The sequence below is a fragment of the Heterocephalus glaber genome, unplaced genomic scaffold (genome assembly GCF_053883595.1).
Source record: "Heterocephalus glaber isolate CG9 unplaced genomic scaffold, H.glaber_assembly_v1.0 deba00001579, whole genome shotgun sequence".
Lineage (NCBI taxonomy): Eukaryota > Metazoa > Chordata > Mammalia > Rodentia > Bathyergidae > Heterocephalus > Heterocephalus glaber.
The window spans coordinates 1,232,130-1,258,765 of NW_028258360.1; the positions used below are offsets into that span (position 1 = coordinate 1,232,130).

The 26,636-nt window shown below is 49.8% G+C and overlaps 2 protein-coding genes across 32 annotated transcripts in view; one reads left to right on the top strand and one right to left on the bottom strand.

Annotated features, from left to right (window-relative positions):
• The window catches only part of Pcca (propionyl-CoA carboxylase subunit alpha), a 399,147-nt gene extending 394,638 nt beyond the window's left edge, over positions 1–4,509 (top strand). For 13 of the 15 annotated variants that reach the window (XR_015443859.1, XM_087193202.1, XM_021239371.2 and 10 more), the window contains 2 exons: positions 1,330–1,407; positions 4,227–4,509. Coding sequence is in view for 14 of the 15 variants with exons in the window: in XM_087193202.1 (XP_087049328.1) it covers positions 1,330–1,407; positions 4,227–4,295 (147 nt within the window). In the remaining variant the exon portion in view is untranslated. The remainder of the gene's footprint in view (positions 1–1,329; positions 1,408–4,226) is intronic. The other 2 variants (XM_021239372.2, XM_087193199.1) reach the window with 1 other exon arrangement.
• Positions 4,399–26,636, bottom strand: part of Ggact (gamma-glutamylamine cyclotransferase) — a 35,430-nt gene continuing 13,192 nt past the window's right edge. For 8 of the 17 annotated variants that reach the window (XM_021239383.2, XM_087193213.1, XM_013077288.3 and 5 more), the window contains exons 2-3: positions 12,571–12,626; positions 4,399–6,682 (exon numbers count right to left, since the gene is read on the bottom strand). In XM_021239383.2, coding sequence (XP_021095042.1) covers positions 6,222–6,671 — 450 coding nt within the window. In that variant the 5' untranslated portion in view covers positions 6,672–6,682; positions 12,571–12,626 and the 3' untranslated portion in view covers positions 4,399–6,221. The other 9 variants (XM_087193214.1, XM_087193210.1, XM_087193208.1 and 6 more) reach the window with 9 other exon arrangements.

The window sequence follows — 26,636 nt, forward strand, 5'->3', positions numbered from 1 at the left end:
ATTTCTGTGCCAGGAAAAAGCAGCCTACCACCTGAACAGCAGAGGAAAAGAATGCACGGGGCTCAGGCACTGTGCGCTGCCAGAAAGACAGCTTGGCCACAGGCGGGGCGGGCAGGGACTTGGGGATCACGGGACTGCAGGAAGAACATTCTGCATGCACTGCTGCGGCAATGGCAGAGTATAGCCCCAGGGGTGCGACTGTCCTCGAGGCCTGTGCAGCGCGGCCCCCAAGCCCCACACCCCACAGGGCCTAGTCCTACAGTCCCAGGGACCAGGAGGCCCGTTTCCACAAAGCTCGGGGAAATCTGGCCCAGCTCATCGATACTTAGCCATCGAGGCCAGAGAAAAGTGAATAAATAAGAGTGGCTTTTTAGTCACAGCCGATTCCTGGACGGCCGCCTCCGGTTTAATGCCCGGGGGGTTTGCACCCGGCTCAGCCCGGATTTCCCTCTGAATAAAAGGCAAACAGCAGAACACACAGCCTGTGTGAGTTCCTGCCTGAGCTGCCGTCTCCCTGCAAGGCGGGACTCTGAAAGTCATTCCCGGCAAGGCAGGGGAAGGTGCTTCTCGGGGCAGGGCCGCCTTGTGTCAGCACTGCATGCCTTGCAGAGGCGGGGACAGTGGTCCTCGGGGTCCTGCCCTGAGCTGTCCTCCCAGCTCCCCAGGGCAACAGCCTCACTGAGGTATAACTCACATACAGTGGCTTTTGTCTATGCAGAGACTTGTGCAGTGACCATCATGATATATATATATTTTTGAGGTAGGGTCTCACTGTGCAGTTCAGGCTGGCCTTGAACTCACTACATAGCCGAGGCTGGCCTTGAATTGGCAGTGATCCTTTTGTCTCAGCCTAAGTGCTAGGAGTATAAGCATGGGCCACCATGCCTGGCAATCACCACAATTTTAGAACAAGTCTACCACCTGAGAGGAAACCCTGTGCCGATCCGCAGTCCTTCCTCTATGCCTGATCCCAGGCAGCTGTCAGTCTTTCTGTCTGTAGAGATGTGCTATTCCGGACATTTTAGGTATTCAGGACATTCCAGTTTCGCATCACCTGTTTCAGATTCAGAGTCACTATGGAAACCCTCGAGCTGAGTGGCACTCCCATCCTCCACTGTCAGGTTTTCTAATGAGGGCTCTGTGAGTGAAGGAATGGCCTTTCTCTGTCTCTTCAAGATGAACTTGGAAAGAGAAGGCCCAGAGGTGGTTGCTGCTGTTTCAATGAATGTGCATTTTTGACAAAGAATTCCTTAATGGTTTCATTCTTGGGTGTTACTAGAAAGTTAGAATGACTTTAAAACTTCAGTCCATTTTTAATTCATTTTCCAGGTAGCAGAAGGTCAGGAAATTTGTGTGATTGAAGCCATGAAAATGCAGAACAGTATGACAGCTGGGAAGACAGGCAAGGTATGTCCCCAAGTTCCCCCCAGCCCATGCCAGCAGAACTTCTGACTGTGAATCCCGCGTGGTCTGGCCTGGAAGTGACCATGGGTGGAAGTGACCCTGCCAGCTCTCCTTTCCTAGAGGGCTTCCTCCTTCATCCATGCATCCTTGCCTCACAGAGTCTCTCTGCTCACGGAGTCAAAGAACAATCGTTCTTAACCTTAATGTCTTTCAAATTAAGGGGTCTTTAATTTTTAATGTTTACATCTGTCTTCGAGGCAGTTAGTTATCTGAGACTTAGGTGACACAGCAGGAAACGGTTTTACAGATTGCAAAAATTAATGTAACTCTTCAAGATAATTTCTCCACAAGAGAACAATTCAATTGTAGATCAAGAGGAACTGAAACCCCTTGTACACATGTGGGGCTTAATGATTCAGGGAGAAAAAAGAGGAGAAAGATGTATCAGTCCTAAATTTGGTGAAGAGTGAAACTTTTTGAATGTATTTTTTTTTTCTTGAGGAAAATGGGAAAGCCCTGTGAAGCATCACCTCACTGTTGTGCCTGTGCCTGAAGAGATGCCCTTAGTGGGCAGCAGCCCTCTCCTGAAGGACATTTGGTGGAGCGTGATCTGGCAGTGTGAGGACAGTAGCAGAGGCTGGCTGGGTCCTGTGCCATGGCCTCACCCTGGGTACACCGGTATAGAGAGAGATCTGTTAGCTTACCTCAGGAAAGATGCAGAACTCTGTCTGTCTTGTGTCACTCCAAAAGACAGTGAGTGAGACCAGTTCTCAGGGAAAGGCCCATGCACCCATCTGTCCCCACCCAGGGAAACAGGTCCCTGTGCACGTGGGACACCCAGGCTGGCTGCTCTGTGGGGTTGGCACAATTTTCGGAGTGTTCAGGAATCCTTCCTAAATTTGACATTTAAAAATGGACAAGAGAATGCAGGTTCCTGTTCATATGGAAACTGTTTTGTTCTTTGAGATTATTTATGTCAGATAGTGTCATGGAATGTGGGGGGCCCAGAGCAGTAAGGAGCCTGGCCTTGGTTCTCCAAGCAGCAGGAGCGCATCCCCCAGGCATCCTGTGTTTGCGGCTGGGCTGGGTCTCGCAGGGGAGGTGTAGCCGCTCCCACAGCGACCCAGAGCTGCTCCTCGGGTGTTACTGGGTGCGGGCTGGCAAATCCCACTTTAAGCTGTTCCTCTGGCCTGAGCCCTGGAGCCCGAATCCCTCCTCTCCATTCCATTCCACTCCCCATCCCTAGGCCTTGAGCCAGTGGCACCAAGGCAGAGCCAGAGTGGTCTGGCTGAGTCTAAGGCTGATGGTTCTTACCTGGGAAGTTCATTTTTCCTCCCAGAGAAAAGGTTTACAATGGATACAGACCCTCTAGTAATTGTACCATCATTAAGAACATTTATGTAACTTTCAAAGGCGTCAAGATCATGAAAAAACAGCCACCTAGCTGGGTAAGATGGGACATCCCTGTAATCCCAGCTACTCAGGAGGCAGAGGCAGGAGGACAGCAAGTTCAAGGCCACCATGAGCCTTGGAGAGACCTTGTTTCAAAAACAAAAAAATTGAAAAAAATAAAGGGATAAGGATGCCACCCAGAGATACAGCACTTGCCTGGTAAGTGTGAGGCTCAGTTCAGTCTCCAGTGCTGCCAAAGAAACAAGAAACAAAATGACGCCTATGAAGTGAGCCCCATGAAGCATTCACCAAACAGCTTCACAGTGTTAAAGAAGCTGGACTCAAGTTTAAGAGAAAAGGGTCCGTGCAGTCCGCCTGGTGTGGAGGGGTAGGGCACATCCCAGACACACTGGCCTCGCTGCTGTTCGCCTGTCAGCCATGCGGTCAGTTAGTCCACTGTTCATGTTCACACCCAGGCAGCCACCTCTGAGGAGATGACTGTCTCTTAGGCACTTCGGCCCCCGCCTAATTCTCAACCTGAATACAAATCTGGGCAAGCAAAACTTGATTTCTGGGGGGAGTCATCAGTAGAATGAGAATGTACAGTTCTACATTCCCTGTCATGCCAAGGGCAAATATATGGCCATGGGGCTCCTCGGTGTTTTATTTCTTTTCAAAAGGAGGGCTGTGACCAGTCAAGGGAGTCTCTCCTTTTAATTAGTACTTGTTTGGACTATTGTTTAGTTTTTAAAAATTATTTTTAACATGAAACTATGTCATTAACTCTGTGAACATTCCTACAAACTAAAACCATAGGAAGGGCGGGGAGCTGGCTGTTGAGTCAGCAGCACGACACATAAGGCTTTAAGATGGGGCCTGAGCCAGATGTGGTGGTACACTTCTGTAGTCCCAGCTGCTCAGGAGGCTGAGGCAGAAGGGCTGTAAGTGCAGGCCTGGTCTGTGGAACTTAGCGAGAAGCTGTCTCTGAATAAAATATTAAAAGGTGTGAGGGGCTGGGGATTTAGCTCAGTGGCTCCACTGCCTGCCTTGAAAGTGCAAGGTCCCAAGTTCGATCCCTGGTACCAAAAAAAAAAAAAAAGGTGTGAGGATGCAGCCTAATGGTCAAACACATGCCTAATATCCATAAGGCCCTGGATTCAATTTTCAGTACTGGAAAAAAAAAAAATGTAGCCTGGACCCAAGTTTGGCAGCTGGCAAACTATGTCTGAAATTCTCAAGGACATTCTTCCTCGGGCTGATGAGAGGAAGAAAGGAGTGAGTCACAGCCTCCCATCGGACGTCACTGGTCCCTGCAGTGGGGCTGAGACCTGAGCTGCAGGCTTGAGCCCACCCCATCCAGAAGCAGAGTTGGGCTTCTCCCTGCTCGTCCAGTTAATGACGTTCACTCTCCCCCATTTTTAAAATTTAAGGTGAAATCTGTGCACTGTAAAGCTGGGGACACAGTTGGAGAAGGCGATCTGCTGGTGGAACTGGAGTGAAGTATTTGCATCCTCTCCGCCCAGCCAGACCGGAGCCCACACTCCTATGAATGGCCCTGCATCATATTTATTCCACAAGTCAGTCCCAACACTGCCAAAAAAATCACCAACAGAAATTTTTATTGATATAAATACTTGTACATGTGATTTGTACTTCTGCTGTGAGATTTCCCAGTGTCAAAATTAAATCAATAAAGCCAAAAATTTGTCTAAATATTAGTTTGCCCCTTTTTCTGAAGACAGTATACACATAGGCGACAGGCTGGGACAGGCTGTCCCAGTTGACTATTAATACCAGGATTTCATTGTGGTCCTTTTAGAAAACATATAAATTCACTTCTTTGCCTCTGATGTTATTAAGTCAGCATTTGCCATTTTATAGTCTGATTACCCTCCTCTCTCTGGTAACTGAGGACTAGCTCTTGGGGCTCCTTAAAGACGAGGTGGTGCCGCCAGTGATTCTGGAAGTGCCTTCCTCCAGGGCTCCACACAGGTGTCACAGTGGACAGCCGCCTGGTCAGGAGGTCACTTAGGGCCTGCTGCCTGAGCTGGAGGACAGGACATTGCCTGTCCCTTCCCCAAGGCTGCAGGCTGGGTCCCTAGGGGCCGCCTCACCTGCAGCCCCAGTGGGAAGAGCTGCCACCAGATTGGCAGCTGATACCCATCCTCGCCTTTTTGTGTTGTGCAAAGCAACTTTCCAATTAAGGAAAAGAGGCTAAAAATAATGATCATGTTTTTGTGCCAGATGTAGTTAGGATCACAGTCTACCATTAAGTTGAAGTGTAAGAGAGCTTTCCCGATGGAGAACGAGGTTACTAACGACCAGCAGCTGCATCTTCAATTGGTTCTGAAATTCTTGGAATCCATTTCATCCTTTGCTGGTAAGTAGAAGCAGAGTCGTGCACCAACTTGAATCTCTGCTGACAGATTATCAGATGGAGGTGGGTAGTAATTGGTACTTCTTGCGTTGCTAACATTATTTTAAGTGCTGTTTGTATTTGGAAGCTAAGCCTTCTGTCAGCCCTGAAGAACAAATTACTAGCATGTTGGTTCTTCTCTGAAAGGCCTACCCCCAGGCGCTGCGCCTCTGGAAGCAGTGACGGCCTGGTGCTGGGATCTGGCATGGAGCGGCTTCCCGGGAAGTCCGGGTGCTCAGCTGTGTCTCCCAGCAAGTGGGTGTGCATGCCTTTGCTCAGTTAGAATAAAAAGAACCTTCCATCAGAAAAGTACACTGAAAAGAGGACGACCGCAGGTAGCACCGCACATGGGGGCTGCTCTCAAAACACGGAGTTTAATTTCAAATGGACATCATTAACAGTTTCTGTGTGGTCTGAAAATTATGAAAAATGTGCTACATGTACTCGATAGGACAGCATGTTTTTCATGAGGATTTTTTAATTATATTGAGTCATTCAAAAATCAGCTTTTATTAAATCTTCTCACTAGGTGCTGCAGGCCAGAATCAGTAAAGTCATCTGCAAACCCCAGTCTTTACAGTCCCTGATCTTCGGAGGAAAATGAAACAAAAAGAAGAAAGAAAAGTGTATCATATGAGTCCTTTAAATGCCGTTTAGGGGAATTAGCAATGGAGGTTTTTCTTCTGATACACCCAAGCCCACGGGTGCCCTTTAAGCAGCAAGTCTTTTTTTTTTTTTGGTACTGGGGATCGAACTCAGGTCCTTGCGCTTGCGCAGCAGGCAGTGAAACCACTGAGCTAAATCCCTGGCCCTAAGCAGCAAGTCTTGCTACAGAATCCGACAGAATGGTTTAAGGGCCCAGTCTCGCCGCAGTGTCACCACTGAGAGTTCTGCTATACAGACTGAGACTGATGGCTGATGCGCTGGTCTGCTCCTGCCCTGGGGTCCGCACTGAGCCGAGGTGACGACGCTATGCAGCCCCCTCTGTCCTTGCCACCGCCAGCCCTTCTCACCTGTTTTCCCGGGGGTTGTAGCGCAGCCCATGTGGCCCCTCCGAGTCATAGCTGTTGTGGTAGGGGAGGTGGACCCACTCGGGCGCATAGGTGGCCGTGCTGTACACGAAGCACTGCATGCAGTCCCCGGGGCCATCTCTGCCCTCCCACTCTAGCACTGCCACCTGCAGGGCTGTGCGCTGGTACATGTCAGGACAGCCCTCGAAGTTATCGAGGAAGTGCAGCATCTGCTCGTCCACTGTGTAGATCTCGCCTGCCACACGGTGGCCCCTGCCCGGGAGGTGGAGCAGCCAGGGGATGTTGTGCTCGCCAGCGATCACCAGCGGGTAGGGCTCGGCCGTGTGGCCGCGGCCCCGGAAAGCTGCAGAGCCATTGGCACTGTCCAGCAGGACCTCGTGGTTGGGCTGGCCTCGCTTCAGGGTGCCGTACACGAAGACCAGTGCCATCTGCCTGGGGGCTGCGGGGAGAGACAGGAGCATGTCACGAGTGGGGTGGAGCTGCCGGACTGGGCCAGAGGGAACACCTGCTAGGCCTGCAGGGCTGGGGCTCCCCTCTCGCACCCTTCTGCTGGCTGTAGACAAGTAAACAAGTGTGATAGTGTCTCACTCAAACTTGCTTTATGGACACAAATTTAGAAATTCATACAATTTTCACATGTCATGAAATACTTTGATTTTTTTCAGCCATTTAAAAATGTACAAGTCAGACAGGCATGGTGGAGCACACCTGCAATCCCAGCACTCTGGGAGGCTGAGGCAGGAGGATCACAAGTTCTAGCCCAGCTTGGGCAATTTAGTAATTTAGCAAGACTCAAAAAAAAGGGCTGGGGCTGTAGCTCAGTGCACAGGTTCAATCCCCCAGTACAAAAAAAAGGAGGAAGGGAAGGGATTTTGAAGCCATTCTTAGCTTGTGGGCTGTTAGAAAATAGACACCAGGCCAGACTAACCTGTACCTGCCAATCCTTGGTCTAAAGAAAGTGCAAATATTTGTGACTGTAAAAATCTTCCATGTGTTTGAGGGGACTTGGCAGTGGCTCTGCTTTGTACTTTGGGGCCTGTGCCCTATGACACCTGTCTGGTTTGGCAGAAGAAAGGGCATGTCAGCCACCCCGTGCCATCTGGCCAGGCAGACCCTTCGCAGAAGTGCTACTTCCGGTGGCCAATGGCCTGGCTCACAGAGCCCTCTGATCGCAGCCTTTCCTGGCTCAGGCAGGAGCTGCAGGGGGCTTTCTCAGCTGCCCACTGCATTCAGATGGCCTCACTTAGGCCTCCCCAGGCTTCTGTCCCCTCCTCTCAGGAGCAAAGGCCCCCAAGCTGAGACCACCAGACTCATACCTGACACCTCCCTCCCCTGACCATCCCAAGTGGAGCAGCTTCGAGGCCAGGCCCCAGTGGGGACCTCCTGGCCACACCTGTCTGGTGAACAGCTGCTCCTGGGACCACCTCTCAGCACTGGTGTGGGGGGGGCGCCGAGGGTCCAGGAGCTCCAGCACCCTTAACAGCAGTGTATTGGGAAAAGGCACTCATTTCAAGAATACAGTCACTTGCACATGGGGACAGCCTGGCCTGGGCTGCCCCACACAACTTCCAGCTTCTCAGGAAGTTTTCAATCTTTTTAAAAGGATTTTGAAATTTGTACAGTAAACATCAGAGAAAAGTGAGGGATAGCAATGAGCAAAGAGACATGAAAAATAATCACCTGCAATCCAGCTACCAGAGAGAAAGCTCTGCATTTCCATTTTGGCCTTGGCAGTCTGGCCCAGCAGAATTCTAACAGTGGCACCTGTCGTATTTCCTTTCTCAAGGTCTTAGAGGGTAATGATGCTCATGATGACTCACTGTGACTCACAGCAGCAACCCTGGCTCCACGTGAAGGTAAATACCTACACTCGCCCAGGTCTGGGCCATGGACTGTTACATAAGGACACAAGTGACTCAAACACAAATGGAAAGGGAGTAGGGGCCCCCCTGCAAAGCCCTGTGTTTCACTGCCCTCTGCCCGGTGCCATTTAATGACAGCTGCTGGCAGTTGTCCGGGGGACAGACTTCAGAGAGGGGACTACAGTGCAGGAGAACTGCACAGGGCTTGGGCTGGGGTGCAGGTCAGTGGTGAGCGCCTGCCGACACGTGTGGCCCTGGGTTCCACCCCCAGCCCTGCAAAAGACAAAAACCAAGAAGAGATGTCCCAGGAAATCTGTGAACAGCTGTACAAGAAAAAAAAAAAGCCCTACCCTTTCTCATTCCTCAGAGGCAACTCTGTCAAGCTCCTCGACTGTTAACCTTAGGTATCTCTCTCCATGCTGTTAATCCCACTGCTGATTCTTGATGTTTTAAATTATGTCTTGCCTCCCTGCACCAAAGACAGGCAGGCACGGTGGTTTAAAGTTCAGACTTTAGAACCACCCTGCCTGTTGAAATCCTGGCCCTAACACTTTATACTGGGTAACTTTAGGCCAATCGTTGACCCTCTCTGAGCCGCAACTCCAACTAGAAACTGAATGCAGGGACTGCAGCCGCCGCCTGCCTCAGGGCTGTGGCGAGGGCTGCGTGGCTGTGTGCGCCTGCAGCGTCCTGTCACCACCACAGCCAGCAGTTGTTCTCCACCTGCCCCACCACCTCCCAAGAGCCCACACCAGTCTGGGCCAAATCCACATTCATCTCCGTGTTCAAACTATGTAAACACTGCTCTCAGCGAAGACACACAGTATACTGTGATTAAATCCCTTCCTGCGGCACTTTCTTCTTTTTCTTGGAGTAGAAACGGCCTTGGGCTTGTTTTGCTTTGGTGTCCGCTCAGATTGCCCAGGCTGTCATCCAGCACTTTTCCTGGTGCTGGTCCCTCCAGTCTCGCTCGCTCTGGCTGGGTCCCGGATGGCCCTTCCGCTGCCCATGCTAGAGCCTGTCCCTTTCATGGCTGAGTCCCTCATTTTGCTGAAGCTTATTTCCCACTCGGTTAGTAACTTGGCCAGGTGAATGATCTTAGAAAGTGTTTCTCACCGTCTTCCAGTCTCCTGGGTTCCTGCTGAGAAGTCCAGGGCTGTCACGGAGACTGCTTCGGTGTGACTTTAACTTCTTCCTCAGGAGGCCTGAGCTCTCGTCCCATCCCAGATTCTGAAAGGCTATGATGATGAGGACACATGTTTGTTTTCTTTTTCATTCTTTATGCTGGGAATTTCGGCCCAGACACTCACCTTGGGTCATGGGGGAATGTCTTCCCTCTTCCTCCCTTCCTTCTGGGTCTCCTGATATTTATGGCATGAGAGGGATGGATAGCAGGTTAGGGTCAGGCACATGTCAGTATGAGGCATTTCTCTCCATCCCATGCCCCTCACAGCTGCCCGCAGCACAGTCCGCTGCAATCCAGCTACCAGGGGCTTCTCACAGCACAGGAACTGACTTCAGGTTTTGAGGTCACCAAGCTGCCAAGTCAAATACTGCTCGCTGTTTTCCAGTTTTCATACTTCTGTGGCCTTCTCTCCTCTCCTGTCTCGGTAGGATTTTTGAGTGGTGCTTTAGTCTGTTTTGTGTTACTGTAATGGTAACTTTATGGAAAAGAGGCTGATTTAGCTCACAGTCTTGGAGGTTCAGGGTTCGCACCTGGATGGCCTTGCTGAAGGTTCCAAGTGCACCATGCTGGGGAGAGAAAATGCGTGTGTACCTGTCCTGGTTTCTTCCCTCTTATACAGCCAGCAGGACTCAGTCACGGAGGCCACCCTGATGACCTTCAGTGACTGCTGGATATGATAATAAAATTCTTTTTTTTGGTACCAGGGATCAAACTCGGGTCCTTGAGCTTGCGGGGTAGGTGGCGGAACCACTGAGCTAAATCCCTGGCTGATATGACAATAAAATTAAAAATAATTTGGACTGCAACAAATTTTAAAACTTCTGCATACTAAGGAATTCAATCTACCGTGAAAAACACAACCTATGGGATAGGAGAAAGTAAGTGCAAATCATATACTGTATCTGATAGCGATTATTACTGAGAATACGTAAATTAAAAAAACACAACAAAAAACTCAGTTATGATATTGGGCAAAGGACTTGATGCTCAAGGTCACTATCAGGGATATGCAAATCAAAACCACAGTGAAATCCCGCCTCACCTGTGTGAGGATGAGTACTTCCAAAAACAAAACCACGTTAACACATGGTGGTGAGGATGTGCAGAAATTGGAGCCCTGTGCACTGGTGGTGGGAGTAACGGTGGAGTAACTATAGAAAACTGGAAGCCCTTCATAAAAATAATAAAGTTTACTGATCCAGTTGCTGTGAGCTTTTATATATGGCCTTTACTCTGTTGAAGCAATTTCTTTCTGTTCCTATTTTGAGTGTTCTTACCATGAAATAGAGATGACTGTATGTTTTTTATTGTTAGCCTAATGTATCACAGTGATTTTTTTTTTCTATGTCCTATCTTTGCAGTCCAGGAATAAATCTCACTTGATTGTAATGTATTGCTGAATTCTGTTTGCTGGTATTCTGTTTAGAATTTTTATCCATCCAGTCTTCATCGAGGGATATTCATCCCGGGATAGTCTCCCATTTCGTTTCAGATAATTGTTCACAGCATTCCCTCAGAATCCTTTTCATTTCTATCAAATGGCTTCTAATGTCCTCTCATTTCAGATTTTGCTCATCCTCCCACTCCCTGTCCCATTCCCCATCCCCATTAAAGATTCATCAATTTGTCACTCTCTCCAAACAGCAAATTCTTAGTGCCACTGATGTTACGGTTTGGATCTAAACTGTCCCCCAGCACAGGCATGGTTGCCAGCAGATGGCATTACGAGGAGATAGTGGCCCTTGCTGGAGGAGTAGGTTGCCTGGGGTGTACCCCTGGCGGGTCTGCCTTGTTCCCAGCCCCTGCTCTGCCTTATTCTCTGTCTCTGGCTTCTGCCACACTCCCCCACCTGCTTCTGCCATGATGCTCTGACTCCCCAAGGCCAGAAGCCATAGAGCCAGCTGACCATGAACTGCAACCTCTGAAACATAAGCCAGAATAAACCTTTCCCATTTAAGTTGTTTTTCCTCAGGTATTTTGTCACAATGAAAGAAAGCTAACACAGTTGATTTTTCTCTGTTGTTTTTCTGTTCTTTATTTTATCTTTGCTCTAATCTCGACTACTCCTTTTCTTCTACTGGCTTTGGCTTTACTTTGTTCTGTTCTGAGTTCTCAGTTCTCTGTCTTTCTATACTCTTGTTCCTTATCTGTCAGCTTCAGCCCATTCCCAAGGGCTGCTGGGAAGGTCACAGCCAGCAGGACACATGAAAAGCACATTACAACAGCCGGGGTAACCTAACCTGTGCCTGTGATTCATTCTGGCTAAAACAGACTCAGGGCCCTGCCATGACACACCCAGCCCATGGGCCACACCTGGGAGGAGGGCACTGCCACTGCAGCAGGGGGTGCTGCTGTGTCTTCCCTCTCCCCTTCCCACCATACTAGCTCTTTTCCTGGTGGAGTCTTGGATGAAATGGGAGAGTTTGGCATAGTAGGAAAGAACTATAGGTAAGCATTTGGGCTTTTCCACAGCAAAACAAAGCCTTCTGTTACTCTCCTTGGACAGAGGGTGGATGTCCCAGGTAGGCCTGAACACAGGCCTAGACAGTGTGGGCCCAGGCCCCATGTGGAATGTGAGGCAGGGTAGCCTCCGTGTTTTGCAGGTGGATATTAAGGACACAGTGCACAGTAAGTATGAGAAGTTCAGTGTGGCATAATGACAGGTCCTGCCTCCACCCCTCAGCTGCTGTACTGAAGTCTGAGAGTTTGTTTTATCCATTATAAAACAGGGCCTGCCGTATTTCCCTGTGGGCTAATCTCTACTGCCTGACAGCTGTGTGCCCGGCACTAGCGCCTGATGGATGCTGATGCCCTGGTCCCCCTGACCCTTCCTTACTCTGTTCCTCCCAAGGTCTCTATCCTTTACAATCTTTTATCCCAATGCCATCCTTTACAAACATCTGTTAGCTATATTTTTCTTGATTAAGCGCCTAAAAATGAAAGTGAGTATAAGGCAATCAAGCCATATCAAATAGTGGTAGTGGTCTTAAGTATTTCTCAGAACCAATATGAATGCTTAGGAAGGTGATATCATTGATTTAGACCACAGGATGTTAATTCCAACTGTGTGGAAAATCAGTTCAGTAACTTTCCTCTGCAGATGACGGCTGACTTCCACAACAGAAAACCAGGCAAAAGAAGTTAACTTTTTTTTCTTTCTAAGTAATAGTTCAACAAATGTATCCTTTGTAATGTAAAATTAGTTTGAGAACATTACTTATGCAATGAAATATTTTATGTTCTGCATTTTGGCTTCTTTCATAAGAAAAACATCATTACCTTTTCTGATTGCGTTTTGAACAACAAACTCCAGTCCTTCAGGAAGCAACTTGTCCCTGTGGGAATTGGGAAAGGATCAGAGTTAAGCACTTGAAACAAGCAATTAATTCCCATTAGAGGATTAAGGCACTCATGTTCACTTTGAATCCAAAAGCAAGTTTGAATAAAATGGTGTACAACCGAGAGGTTACTTGTCAGAGTGAGTAAGTGACAGGCCCAAAGAGCGACCCTGAACTCACACGAGAGGCTGGGTGGCCACGTGACACAGCGCCAGGAAACAGGCAGGGTTTCAGGTCTGGGGCACCGTCCACGCTGTGGGGCACTGTCCCTACCCTTAACAGATGTTGTCCATGAACATAAGTCTGACAGTGTATGTCCCCATCCCTAATGGACAGAATTGAAGACAGGCACGCAGGAGATAGTAACGTGCAGTGCGGAGAAGCTTCCTCTCAGGCTCCAGAGCCTGTTCCACGTGACTTAAGCAGCGTCTCTCCAAATGCCAGCCACACCGTGAGATCAGTGTGAGGCCGGCCACAGGGCCAGGCCTGAGGTGCCTCTGCTCGGGACCCAGAAGTTCAGCCTCTGTCCCCAACCTGGCAGGCTGGGAGCAATGTGGACATCCAGGGCCCAGCTGGAGGGGGACAGGCCCAGAGTCTCCACAAGTGTCAGGTCAGCAAAGTCTGACTAGTTTAACATTGCCCGTCTTTAAAAAAAAAACAAAAACACTGATGCAAATGTCCCCAGGGCCAGTGCTGCTAGAAATGCCTGTTGCATATTCAGCAGTTTCTTTCCTGAAGCACCATCCATCTATAGTTTCATATTTCATCACTGAAGCAGAAATTGAAAGTGATTACAAGTCTTTTGCATAATTCTCGCATTTGACCTGTTTAATTTTTTCCTAGCCACCTGGTGGCAAGAGTGTAAAAGGCAGGATTTAAGAGTTTATTATGATAGTGTACAAATTACAGCTATTTTGCGTATGCTCCGTCTACGCTTCATACATAAACACACACAGCAAGTGAACAAAAAAAAATGGAGTAATGATTAATTCTTAGGTCAGTTTCCAAAGAGATCACTGTGCAACATAAAAACAACCTTTAAAAAAGGGTTAACCCTTTTTTAGAACGGTTTAATGTTTGTATTAAAATTTAACGGCACATGGAAATGTTAGTACAATCTGTACATCATTGCGGCAACCTTCTCCGTGTGAGAAATTGGCCACTAACATGACCAGGTGGCAGATGAAGACTGTGGTAAGAAAAAGTAAAATGAAGGGCTGTGGGATGTGGGAGGTGTGAAGCCCAGGACCCCGCCTGAGCCAGCTCTGCCCTTCACTTCTGGCTGGAGGAGAAATTTCCAGAACCAGAACCACGCAGCCCAAAGAACTGCCTGGCAGAGAACTTCCCTTCTCTTCCTGGACTGCTTCTCAGCTTTCAGCGCTCACCGTCTTGGGTCAAAGGTGGCACGAGCAGGGCCTTTCCTGCTACCCCTCCCCAAGTGAGGAAGGGCACGGTGATCACTGTTAGGCCGTCAGGTCACAGTGACAAAGTGCCACCTGCCGCCCCGGTCCTCGGCTGGGCAGTGCCTGGAGCAAGCACAGACCTGGCCCAGGGGGTGGAGATGCGGGCGCACTGACCCCAAAGACGGCTTTCTGTATTTTACAGAAACTTCGCACGGCAGCTAAGTAGCAGCTTCCCGCCTCCCCCACCGTAACACTTTTCCCTGCAGAAAAGGCTGAGTGTCCGATATAGTTACACATTAATTCTTCAGAAGTTTCTTAGAACTGTAGGAAACAGGTGAAAAAACAAAATGCCGTGAACTTTGAACTCGGGCCCCGCCTGCGAGCGCGGGCAGCTCAGGAGTCAGCGTTCCCGTGCAGCTCTGGCTCGGTGCCGGCCAGGGCCGCGTGCATCCTGTGGGCGCTTTGATGCTCTCGTTCTGTGGCTCAGTAGTTTCTTTACAGCCAGCCCCAGGGCTTCCTGCTGAAGCCGGCCTCGCCAGCCCCTCTCGACCCCCCGGAAAGTGGCCGCCGAAGCCCCTTCCTCACGTGGCCCGGGGAAAGCCGGCACCTTTCAAATCAGAGGCCAGGGGCCCCACCTCACCTGCCCCCAGCTTAGACTCCCCCAGGCTGGGAAAACAATGGCACTCTATGGTCCCGACGCCACACCAGCCTGAGGAACGCGGCCTCGTCAAGCTTTCGTGGGTTTCTACTCTTTGGCCACAGCAAAAAATCATTTTTTCAGGCCGGGCATTTAGCTCAGTGGTTCCGCCGCCTGCCTCGCAAGCGCAATTTCCTGAGTTCAATCCCTGGTACCAAAAAACAAATAAACAAACAAAAATCACTTTTTCATATGACATCACTTTAAAGGCAACTATGTTGCCATCTTCAAAACACAGCAACCAACAATGCAGCCCAAGCCTTCACAGCTGCCCTTCCCGCTTGCAGGGGACAGGAAGCTGAAGCTGCAGCTGGAAAATCCCAGTGACCCGGGCTGGGACAGGAGCCCTGTGTGCCAGGCAGGTTGGAAAAGTAGCCAGGGTGCCAAGGCCAGGCACAGATGCCACGGAAGGTGCCAAGGCGGTATGGGTGCCACCTAGGAGCCTCGATGCCACCTGCAGCTTGGAGGTAAAGACCATGGGTGACCGCCAGGAGTGCAAGGCCTCACAGCGACATGGCCTCAGCCCAAGAGCACTCAAAGCCTCTCGGTCCCACATGGCTGGTGCAGATCCACAGGCTTCTCAGAGCCACACCTTGAGGGGAGGCCAGGTCCGGAGAGAACCAAGGGCCTCCAGGAGCAGGGCCGAGGGCGCAGGGGGCCACAGAGGGCCGTAACTGTGACATGTGACCTAGGACCGCAAAGATCAGTGGGGCAGGAGGCCATTGCCCTTCGGGGTGGCGTAAGGACACTACCCACCTCGATCCAGGTGGCTCGGGCGGGGGGAGGGAGCCATTAGTCAAAACCACCATCCCGTGCATTTAATCTATGGATTTGTTGTGTGTAAATTATAATTCAAAGAAATCTGACCTAGAGAAACCCTAAATGAGTTCAGGGAGAAGGTGGTCTGCAGGCCCCTCACCAGTCTGCAATGGAGTTCAACAAGCTTCCCAGCCCCTGATCAGAAACAGAAGCGCATCATCGTATATTCATGATGTCCCCAGGCATCTGGGTATTTCTGGAGCACTTCTAAAAACAGACTTGTGACCTCCTAAACTCAGTCACTTACTGGAATCCAACATGCAATAAAACAAAACAAGTCAGACTTGCCTGCAGCTGCTACCTGAGTTCCTGGAGAGGAGGCCAGTGTAGGTTAGCCCCGAAGAGGTGTGGACGGGCGGTACAGCCACCAGACACGGACAGCCTTTGGATCCACCCAGGGGCCTGTCACACTGGCTGCTGACTAGTCAGGTGGCTACTAAGACATGCAGCGAATGATCTGTAATCTAAAACACCTTTCCGGGCCTGCTGGAGAAGGCAGCTCTTCACTCATAGGCTGGCCTCAGCTCAAAATGTTTCTTGGTGCCCCTGGTCAAGGAGAGAAGGGCCAAGAATCTGGGCCTGCTCTTCACTTACCCTGCGCCTAGGCATGACACCGGGTCTGGCTGAAGGCAGGTAACTTCCAGCCTACCTCATGGCCCCACAGGGCTTCACTGTTTTACCTGTTGGGCCCTTTCTTATGTTCACTTTCTACACAATGTCTTCTTTTTATTTGAAAATTGTCGGTTAGAAATACCTTGATTAACTGGGTTTGGAACAGGAATGACAATGCACTACTTAAAAAGTTTTGCTTCCCAGAGACATTTTAAAGTCATATTAACACATTTTTTATATGTTTTGCTTTCATAGGTGAGAAATGGAGAGTTTGGAATGCAAACTTAAAGTTACAAGAAACCCAGAACAATTATAAAATAGTGCACAAAGCCATCTTCTTTTCTTCTAGTTAGCAGAATATTCTAGAAAGACGAGAACACATATCCACCTAAACAACTTGTAGATAACCATTTAGAAAAGCAAAACTACAGCTGAGGCCCCTGGCTAGGCATGGCCATTGTGACCTGTACCTAGCAGCTTGCCTGCTGGTTGCTTTGGGAGGAACAAATCTAGGAGGAAGAGCACTCCACAGAGTGCTCAGAGGTTAGAGGTCACAGCCAAGCTCCTGCTGGCAATCGGGGAGGCAAGGCCACCACAGGGCATGGGAGCCTGCAGGTGTGTCTTGGGCTCAGCTGCCTGGGAGGGGACACAGGACAGCCAACCAGGGAAGCCGCCACCCAACACAGGACAATATATTAGCAAGAATACTTCGGAAAATGACCACCGAACACAAACACAAACATAAACACAAAATGTCAAGATACCTGGGATCACCTACACAGGAACCCAGCACACTGTAGAGATCAGCCCTCGTGCCAGTCCTGACCTGCCAGTCCATCAAGTGCACCGAGCACGTGTCACCCTGACCCAGGGCCTGCTGCTGGGGCACTGCCAGCCCAGGGCCACAGGGCCCACTGCCTAGCACCATGACATCAGGGAGTAAAGAGAACGCCAAACCCAACAGGAAAGCAGCAAGTGAGTGGCACCATGGTCCCCTGGCCACTGTGCTGCCAGCAATCAGTGGTTGGGCTTTGGAAATCAGGACGCAATTCTCTTGGTAGCAAGGACAGATTTACCTTCTGCTAGGAATATTATTAAAACTGGTTTAACTTCTCTGAAGAGACACAGACTACCTGGAAGGAACCAGGTAGGCAGGAGGCAGCAGATGAAAGAAAGCAAACCTGGCAAAGTTAACTGCCCACATCGAGGCACCAGAAGTCGAGACATCACCCCAACACGCACACGTGCATACATACGACTCCATTTTTAAGCAATATGGAAATAAGCCCTTTAAAAATAAAAGCACAGAACTCAAAATTAAATCTTATGGGGTTTTTGACTAATTACCATCCCTAAGGCATTTGGGTTTCTTTTCAGTGCTTGTATAATTACCCAAGTTAAATTCAATGAAAACAGCTGAGAGATGAGTTAGAACTCTGAATTACAATAAGAAGGGAGCAGGGGAAGAAAAGGCCCATTGCAGAACAGGCTCCTCAGTAGCGCATGGAGGGGGGGGTCCGTTCCCACGCGCTCCTGCGCTCCAGCCCACGCTGCTCACTGCTGCCTCACCGAAGCCTGAAGCCTGAGTCTGAAACTTCCAGAGAAGCCACTGAGCTGCACTGGACACACAGAACTCACTGCATCTGACCCTGCTACGTACCACACCCCCACTGCACACATGCACGCAAACAGGCATGCTCGCACACGCATGCACACACACACACACACACAGCCCACTTCTGAAAGCTCATAGCAAATGGCAACACTGACAAAAGCCAAGGCAGGACCAGGAGGCTGCAGCTAACACACCTGGTCCCATTCCTTGGCATTTGGAATCCTCTGGCCCCTCTGGTGTTGGGGGTGGGTCCCAGGACTCTATCAAAGTTCTACTAACAAGCACATTTTGTGTATACTGGGCTTTAAAAGAACACTTAGAAGCCAATGCACCCTCCAATCCTGGGCTACAAAATCCCTTGTTAACCCCCCCCCCCCGCACATTCACCTTATAGTTATCTGGGAGGGTATGCGTAACACCTTCAATTTAGGCACTTTTTCAAGTAAACTTTTTTCAAAACAACAGAACAAGACTCTTGTTTTTCATCACGGAGGGGATTTTGTTGTTTTGGGGTGCAGGAGATTGAACCCAGGGTCTTTTCAATAAGAGTATCTCCAGACCGCCCCCTTTTAAATTTGAAATAAGGTTTCACTAAGTTGCTAAGCTGCCCAAGCTGGGTTCAAATTTGAGATTTTCCTACCCTCAGCCTCCCAGGGACTATAGGCATGTGCCAGCACACCTGGCTCTTTTTGTTTGTTGACAGTATTCTTTCCATTATGCTAAAGAAAACTGAGTTTAGCCAAGCATTTTCTTAATTTCAGTAACTCAAACATATCAGGCACTTTTGATTTCTCTTTGTCTCTAGAAGCTAGAAGCCCTGTCATTTCCCTTGTCCCAAACTACTTTTTAAATTAACAAGGAAAAATGTGTATGAAAACAGTAGGGAAAAACCCTGAGGATTCTCCCCACTCTGTCCCTCAGCTTTCCAAGCCAAAGGAATCTCTTTTCCCCAGGGCGGGAACAGCCGGGGCCTCCCAGGAGGAGCCTGCTGTCCCCTTCCCACGCCTGGCTGGCCACGCAGACACGGCCTCTGTCAGTAATTCCCCCAGAAGGGCACTGATGGCACCGAGGCCTGAGGCAGGAGAGAACAATACAGATAGGTAGAAAGGAGACAGGAAAAACTCATTTTAAAATTGGGTTTTGGGACATGAACTTTACCCAAGATTACAATGCCCTTTTTCCTTCCAGGAAACTCACTCCAAAAAAGAAAAAAAATCTCAGCCTGCAAACTGGGGCCCGTGCTCTTCACCTGCCAACTGAGGAAGTTCCCCCTCGCCTGCATCCTCCAGGAAGCAGCTTCTCTCTCAACGTCAGACACAGTAAACAGTTTGGTTCTAACCTAGCCCAGCAGACAGGAGGCCGACAGAGGGAGGAACACAACCCAGACCGCCTTTTTTTTTTTTTTTCAGCACTGGGGATCGAACTCGGGACCTGTCACTTGCGAGGCAGGTGGCGGAACCACTGAGCTAAATCCCCGGCCCCTGGAGCGCCTATCTTGATGATGCCTCCAAGGCCACACAGAACCCCCAGCCCCAGCCCATGACGCCCCCCCCCCCAGCCTGCGCCTCCCTGAGTGCGTGCTTCCCCTGCCTCACAAGCCTCTGTACCCCTCTGACTGTCGGTCTTACCAGTTCCTTTCCTGTGACGGAAGCCAGAGAGCCTACAATGTGCCCTGGGTGGGCCGGGTGGAGAACACTTGCTCTCTTCAGGGGACCTCCTTGGGCCCTGTCTGGTGACACCCTATGTGTCACACACCACGCCATGTCTGAGGGCTCACTAGAGTCCTAGCTGGAGCCTCTTACAATGTTCCGCTCCTTATGAGTCCTCTGCCTGGGTCCCCAGAAGCTGAGGATGCACTGGTGAGAGGGGGCGGAGGAGGGACGGGGCGCAGGTGGCCCGGTCTGATCTTTTGGAAGTCTGGCGTTTTTCCTTCCAAATTCAGGCAGAGCCCCCCCCCCCCCCCAAGGACTCTCACGATGCAGCCCAGGCTGGTCCTAACTCGAGATGCTCCTGCTGAAACCTCCCCAGGGCTGGGGTCACAGGCGTGCGTCTCCACGCTTGGCCTGCCAGTGGTTAGCAGAGTCCTGGCTTCACATATTCTCAAGAGAAGCAGTTTCTCTCTGCCTTCCTCCTGCTGCCCTGTCTGAAGCAGAGGCAGCTCTCCAAGGAGCAGGGCCCTGTTTCCGGCAGGTAAGGCAGACAGGGAGTCTGCTCCCCCCAGCCCCCGAACCCGAGGAGTAGAAGGGGCATCCTCCCACCCAGCCTGCTGGCCTCCGCTCTGACCCTGCCGGCCCACAGGGCAGACCCTTCCGCACAGGCAGAGCAGCCCGACCCGGGTCTTTCCTGCAGACTGGAGGCGGAGTCTGAGCCTGCGTGTGCCCCAGGAGACGGGAAAGCGCTGCCCGGGGCTGTGGGCAGCCGCCAATTGGTGCTGCGACCCCTGATGGTTCTTTCCAGTCCACTAACCAGCACGGTGAGTGCGAGTGCGTGCAGTGGCCTGGACTGAGGTCAGAGCCTAATCACATCCACACGCCTTGCCCACGCGTGCTCAATGAGGGGAAAATGCAGAGGCGCTAGGTGGAGGCTGCTGCTGTTCTCGGAGCAAACACTACCACTCCGAAACGGGAAAGTGCCGCTAGGTAAGAAACCTGTCACCAACCCCACGCAGCACTGCTGTGAGCAGAGCCCTCCTCTCCTCGACTTTAAATCCAGCCCGGACTTAGTTTTCACGGGGCAAGGAGTGGCCTCCATTGGGATCCTCTGCCGCCTGTCCAGTTGCTGCCAGGCTGCAATGGCACAAGTTAAACATTACCATTCCAAAGGCACAAACAGCCGGATAGAAAGGAACAGGACCAAAGCAAGTCCAAAATCCAGCAGGGCAAACATTACGTCCCATAGTGGAAACCATAGCAGAATTAAACAAACCTTTTCAGGAACCAGAAGAGAAAGAGCACTCTCAATCCCACTTATGAGGCCAATATTATCCTGATACCAAAACAAATAATCACACTGGTAGAAAACTACAGACCCCTATTGATAATAAATATAAATGCAAAATCTTGAACAAATATTAGCAAAGCAAATTCATCGATATATAAAAAAGATAATGTATTGGTACCAAGAAATGGTTCCTCCGAGAAATGCAAGACAGTTAATATTTAAAATCAATCAATGACTCACCATAGAAACAGATTCAAAATGGAAGAACACAAAGGTGATCTCCATAGATGGAAAACAAGGGTTTGACAAAATTCGACAAATTCATGATAAAAATTCTCAGCAAACTAGAACTAGAAGAGGACTTCCTCAACCTGATAAGGGGCACTTATGAAAAACCAACAGCTAATGACAGTGTTAACAGTGAGCAAACAAACATTTTCCCAAAACAAATGTAATTACAGTATTATGTATCACAAACATATACTAATAGAATTTTTTTAATGGGCAAACGATTTAACCAGATACTTAACCAAAGATATATGAATCCCAGTAAGCACATAAAAAGATGTTCACCATCATTAGTCATCAGGGGAATGCATCTGGGAAAGGCCACAGTGGGATACCATTATATCTTCACTAGAACTGATAAAACTGAAAAGACTATTAGCATCAAGTGTTGGCAAGGACACGGTGTTAACTGAGACTCTCATATGCTGCCTGTGGGAATGTAAGAGGGTACACCACTTTGGGAAATGCTTTGACAGTGTCTTACAGAATTAAACAGACATTTACCGTACAAACCATAAGCTCACTCTTGGGAAAGTACCCACGATAACAAGCTGATGACATGCACAGAGAGAGCGAAGCCTGAATATTTACAGCAGTTCTGTCCCTAAGAGCTGACAGCTGTAATCAGCCCAAATGTCCACTAACTGGAGAACGCATAAACACACGGAGGCACGCAGACACAGTAATGATGGGCAGAGGACCGAAGACGGCAGGGACCGCAGGGCTGGGCGAAGAGAGAAGACTGGCTGTAAAGGGGTCAGGGGAAGGTTGGGCTGACGGAGCTGTCCTGTCCCTTGACTGTGGTAGTCACTGCTTGAGATCTACATCTGACAGATTCGCTGAATTTAAAAGAGAACACTGAACTTTACAAAGTCAGTGAGTGAGTGCTCGCTTTGGCAGCACATATACCAAGTCAGTGAGTGAGTGGTACTGCGTGTTGATTTATAGAGCTGACATTTCCCAAGGAGGGAAACTGCCTACCAACACCAGGATTTGGACAAAGCCCCTTTCTCCACCACCTACGGATGCCATGGTGCTCTGTAAGGAAAGGCAGTCCTCCTGGCCAAACCATTTCCCCCGCTGCTCTTTTCTCCAACATGAACACCACAGCTTTCAGTGTTCTTAGGGTTTTACCTAGTGGGCTTAACTGCACTGTTTCCAGAAACGATGTGGACCAAAAGCTCTGGGCCCGGGCCCTGCCGACACCCAAGCTGCCCTTCCTCCCTGCTCCTTGCTGCTCAGGACCTGAGGAGCGGGGCACTGGGTGGGCGGCTTGGGCTCGGCGCACACAGCTGGCCGGGCGACACTGCTATTGGCACTGATCCCTTGGGCTGGGCACTCACATCGCCTGACCCAGAGGTCCCTGGGGTCGCCCGGGGCTGTGCTAGACATTCTGTGTCTTCTTCACACAATCTATCTTTGTCTTCCCAGACTCTTGGCCAAGGTTTGTGAGTGTGTCCCTGGGACACAGTGTCCTAACGCACAATGGAGCCAGGAACCAGGGCATGTGATCTAAGGAGACTGATCACGTGGAGCCAGGACTGATCTTGGAACCAGGGCATGTGGTCTAAGGAGACTGATGTATGTGTGGCAAAATGGGTCAGAATCTTTGCTAGCCTGGGCAGCTCCCCTCTCCTGCAGGGCCGGGGGTGTGGGCTGTCCTTCCATGCCAGTGCCTGTACCCCAGGAGATTCCCTTTCCCCTCTCTGAGGACCTCTGCTTCTGCGCCCAGCATTAAGCTCCGGCCACACTTGCTAGGTCTCGTTACACATCAGTACTCTGGACACCTCCACTTCAGTTCTGCTGTTTCCTGTTGTGTCACTTGTTATCTACAAAACCCTAAACACCTATGAACACCCTTGAGCTTTGTTTTATAATGCCCGTCGGGTTAGTGTTCTGGTATGAGCGAAGTCTCCACCTGCCGTGGTCAGGGGGGTCCTGCTTGCCCTGTGACCCGCCCGTGCTGGGTTGTGCCATGAAGGGCTGCTCAGAGCCACGTGGGCCTTCTCTCGGCTGGTGCTATTCTTAATGCAATGGTGAGACTTGGAAACGGGCGGCGCAGGCAAAGGGCTGTCTGCAGCCCGGTGAACACCACCCTCAGAAGAGAAGATTTCCGGGGAGCAAATGCTCCCAGCTCAGAAGATGCCCACGTGGGCTTGTGACGTCTCCTTCTGACCACTTCCCAGAGGAGGGCCAGGCACCCTGAGGACACACTAGGGCCTGGCATACACAAGAGTTGTTTTGAATGAAAGAAGCCAGGAGAGAAACATGAGTTCTGCTCACTACCCAGAGAAGGCAGTGGACACAGCTGCGGGACCTCAGCTTCGCAGGCCACGTGCAGAGAGGGAGTCACAAGGACTGGACTCACAGTGCCCCTGCCACCCTCGCTTAGCCTCCCTGGGCTTTCCGTGGCTCTGAGACGGGGACAGAAACCCTCATCTTGCCAGCCCCCAGCTCAGAGGACTGGAGGGAGGCAGCAGTCACTGGAAGAGCACCGGGCACTCCCTGCATGGGCCTCCACGAGAGCCCCAAGGGGCCCTGTCCAGCTCAGTCCAGCACCACCACGTCTCCATTTCCACGCTCGTGAATACACTTCAGTTCTGCACAGGAAAACATTGCTTTCCTGGCAGGGCGCCACCCTCTCCGAACCTGATGTGAGTAACAATCCTGACCAGCTCCCATGCAGCTCCCACCATGCGCCAAATGAACCTCCAGTGGCCACCCGGAGTTCCACCCAGGAGCACACAGGGCTCAGCACACCTGCCCGAGTCAGGCGGTGGTGCTGGCACCCGCACTCAGGGCTCTGCACATGGCCGCAGGTGGCAATGCCAAGATGACTCTGGCCAGAGTGTGATGCCCAGCTCACTGCTGGCGGCACTCACCAGCTCCGGCCCGGAGCTCAAGGTCTCCTACAGTGGACCCAGTTATCCTCCAAGGGGAGCAGTCTGAAACCTGGGGGTGCCTGAAACTGCAGATGGTACCAATCCTACATATGAATTCTGCACAGTAGGGGATGGCAAAAGTAACTAAAAACAGAATATTAGCAATACACTACAAGAAAAGTTATGCTGACGTGGTCTCTTGAAATACCTTATTGGATTTTAACCTTTCCACTTAAAGGAAACTCTTTACAGTGTCTCACTGGCACATCTGGAGTGCCAACATCACAACTCTTCCCTCCGGAGCCGTTACCGGTAAACTAAGGGTTACCTGAGCACAGCCCTATGACACCCCAACAGTGATCTGGTCGCTACAGCAGCTGCTCACTGAGTAACAAGCGTGGATATCCCGGACAAAGGGCAGAGTTCATCACACTACTTATAACCATGTACACTCAAAACTCAGTGTTCATTTCTGGAATTTCCCGTTTAATATTTTACGACCTAGGTTGACCATTGGTAACTGAAGCCCAGAAAGTACAAGGATAGATAAGGAGGATTTGCTGTAAGGTGCCTAGGACAAATATTCCATGGTGGAAAATGGTAGATCATGGAGTTCTACAACATGACACACTATTATGGGCTCAACTTGGTTCCCCCAGAATTCACAGGTTGAAGTTCTAATTCCAGTACCTCCGAATGTACGTGTGTTTGGAGATAGGGTATTTTAAAAGGCAATTAAATTGAGGTCTTCAGGATGGGCCTCAATCCAATGTGACCCGGGAGTGTCCTTGCATGTGGAGGAAATCTGGACATCAAGCCCACGGGAAAGACCACACAGACAGGGAAGATGACAGCCACCTATACACCAAGGACAGAGGCCTCAGAAGAAAGCAACCTTGCCAACACTGATGACCTTGGGACTCTCAGCCTCTAGACAGGAAGCAATTCTGCTGTTCCCACCATTCAGTCTGTGGGACTTGTTATGGCAGCTCTAGGAGACTAACATGCTGACCGTGCAGCGCTGCAATGGCCTGGAAGACATTACCCCACGTAGGAGAAGGCAGACAGCTCACCTGTCATGGAGTTCCAGCCACATACCCAGAACAGCTAAAGCCACAGAACAAAGAGGGGACTGGCGGTGCCAGGGTCGGAGAGGTGGGACGAAATGGGTTCTCTTTTGGCATGAAAGTATATTCTGGATCTAGACAGGAAGCAGGGGCCAAACAACACTGTGAATGTACTAAATATAACCGAGTTCATCTTTAAATGAGTTTCACCTCAGTAACAGAATTCTAAAAATAAATAAATCTTTAAAAAGATACAGATAAAATGTATTATTAGAAAATGCCTCATTGACTGCCAAAGGGAAGGTATCTGTCCAGTGTGTCATAGAGAACAGGAAAGGGAGCAGAAATTTTGCTTACCCAGACCAGGACCTTATGATCTGACCCCAGCAGGGTCAGAATGGTGGGAAGGGCAGCCTTTTAGGCCCCCAGCTACTGGGAACCAGGGCTCGGCCTTTGGGGACTAGGGCAGGCAGAGGCTAGCCTGGGGCTTCACTCAGGAGTTTAGAATTCAAGAACTAATCCAGAAAAGGCGTCCTGTGTGTGTATGTGTGTGTGCACATGCATGTATAACTAGGCACTGAAGCAGGGCCTTTGCCCTGAGCTACATTGCCAGCCCTTTTAAATTTTATTTTGAGATGGAGTCTTGCTAAGTCACCAAGTTGCCCAGGCTGGAGTCAAACTTTCGACCCTGCTGCCTCAGGCCCGCAGAGTGCTAGAATCACCTGGCTTTAGACTTCCTCTATGTGCAAAGTTCACTTAACCAGAAAAGCAAATTTTATGCAAGCGCAAGGACCGGAGTTCGATCCCTGGTACCAAAAAAAAAGAAATGCAAATTTTTCAAGTATTACATTTGTACAAACTTATATCTTTAAAAGAAAAAAAAGTGCTTTAAGTGTCCTCAGTTATACAAAACACAGGAAAATAAATGCAAAAAAAAAAAACAAACCTCAAACTAAAAGGTAGCCATTTCCAAGATTAGTACATATTAGTTGTTTACATTTGCTGTCATTTTGTGTAACAAGGCAATAAGGCTGAGGACACACTCTAAGAACATTATGTTTTTTACTCTTCTGATTAAAGGTCAACTGCCGAAGTATACATATTAAGCCACAGAATGACCATTTAAAAACATGGAATATAGTACATTTTTTACTTTCCACAGCTGGGGTCACCAAGACAGGGCTCTAAGCACCTGAGCTGGTGTCCAGTGACAGCTGGGCCATCTGGACAGGGTGCAGGGTCCAGACCACACCCAGGTGGCGGCTGTGCTTGGGACCACACATTTGCTAAGTTTGTCTTTAATTCTGAACATAATCCTGCAAGGAGAAAACAGGAGTGAGAGAAATCTGAAATATTTTCTCTCTCTGTACAATATTTCACAGGTGGTGGCCTGTTGGCCTCTGCGTCCCCAGTTTTGTGACTCTGTTGCCCACTGTATGCATTGTTCTCCTTCCCAAATTCACTTACTCTTGTTCATGATGGCTTGATTACAGGCCTAAAATTAAAAATCCAAAATCCTAATGCAAGCTTCACTCTTTAAAGTAATTTGTGTTCAAATTGGAGTTCAAAAAAGGAGATTTGAGAAGAAAAGAAATACTGTAGTCCTTTAGACATTATGATGAAGAACAGGGCATAGACTTGCAAAAGGGATTAGTCAGGATTTTAAAGGCTGGTCCAGTTAACC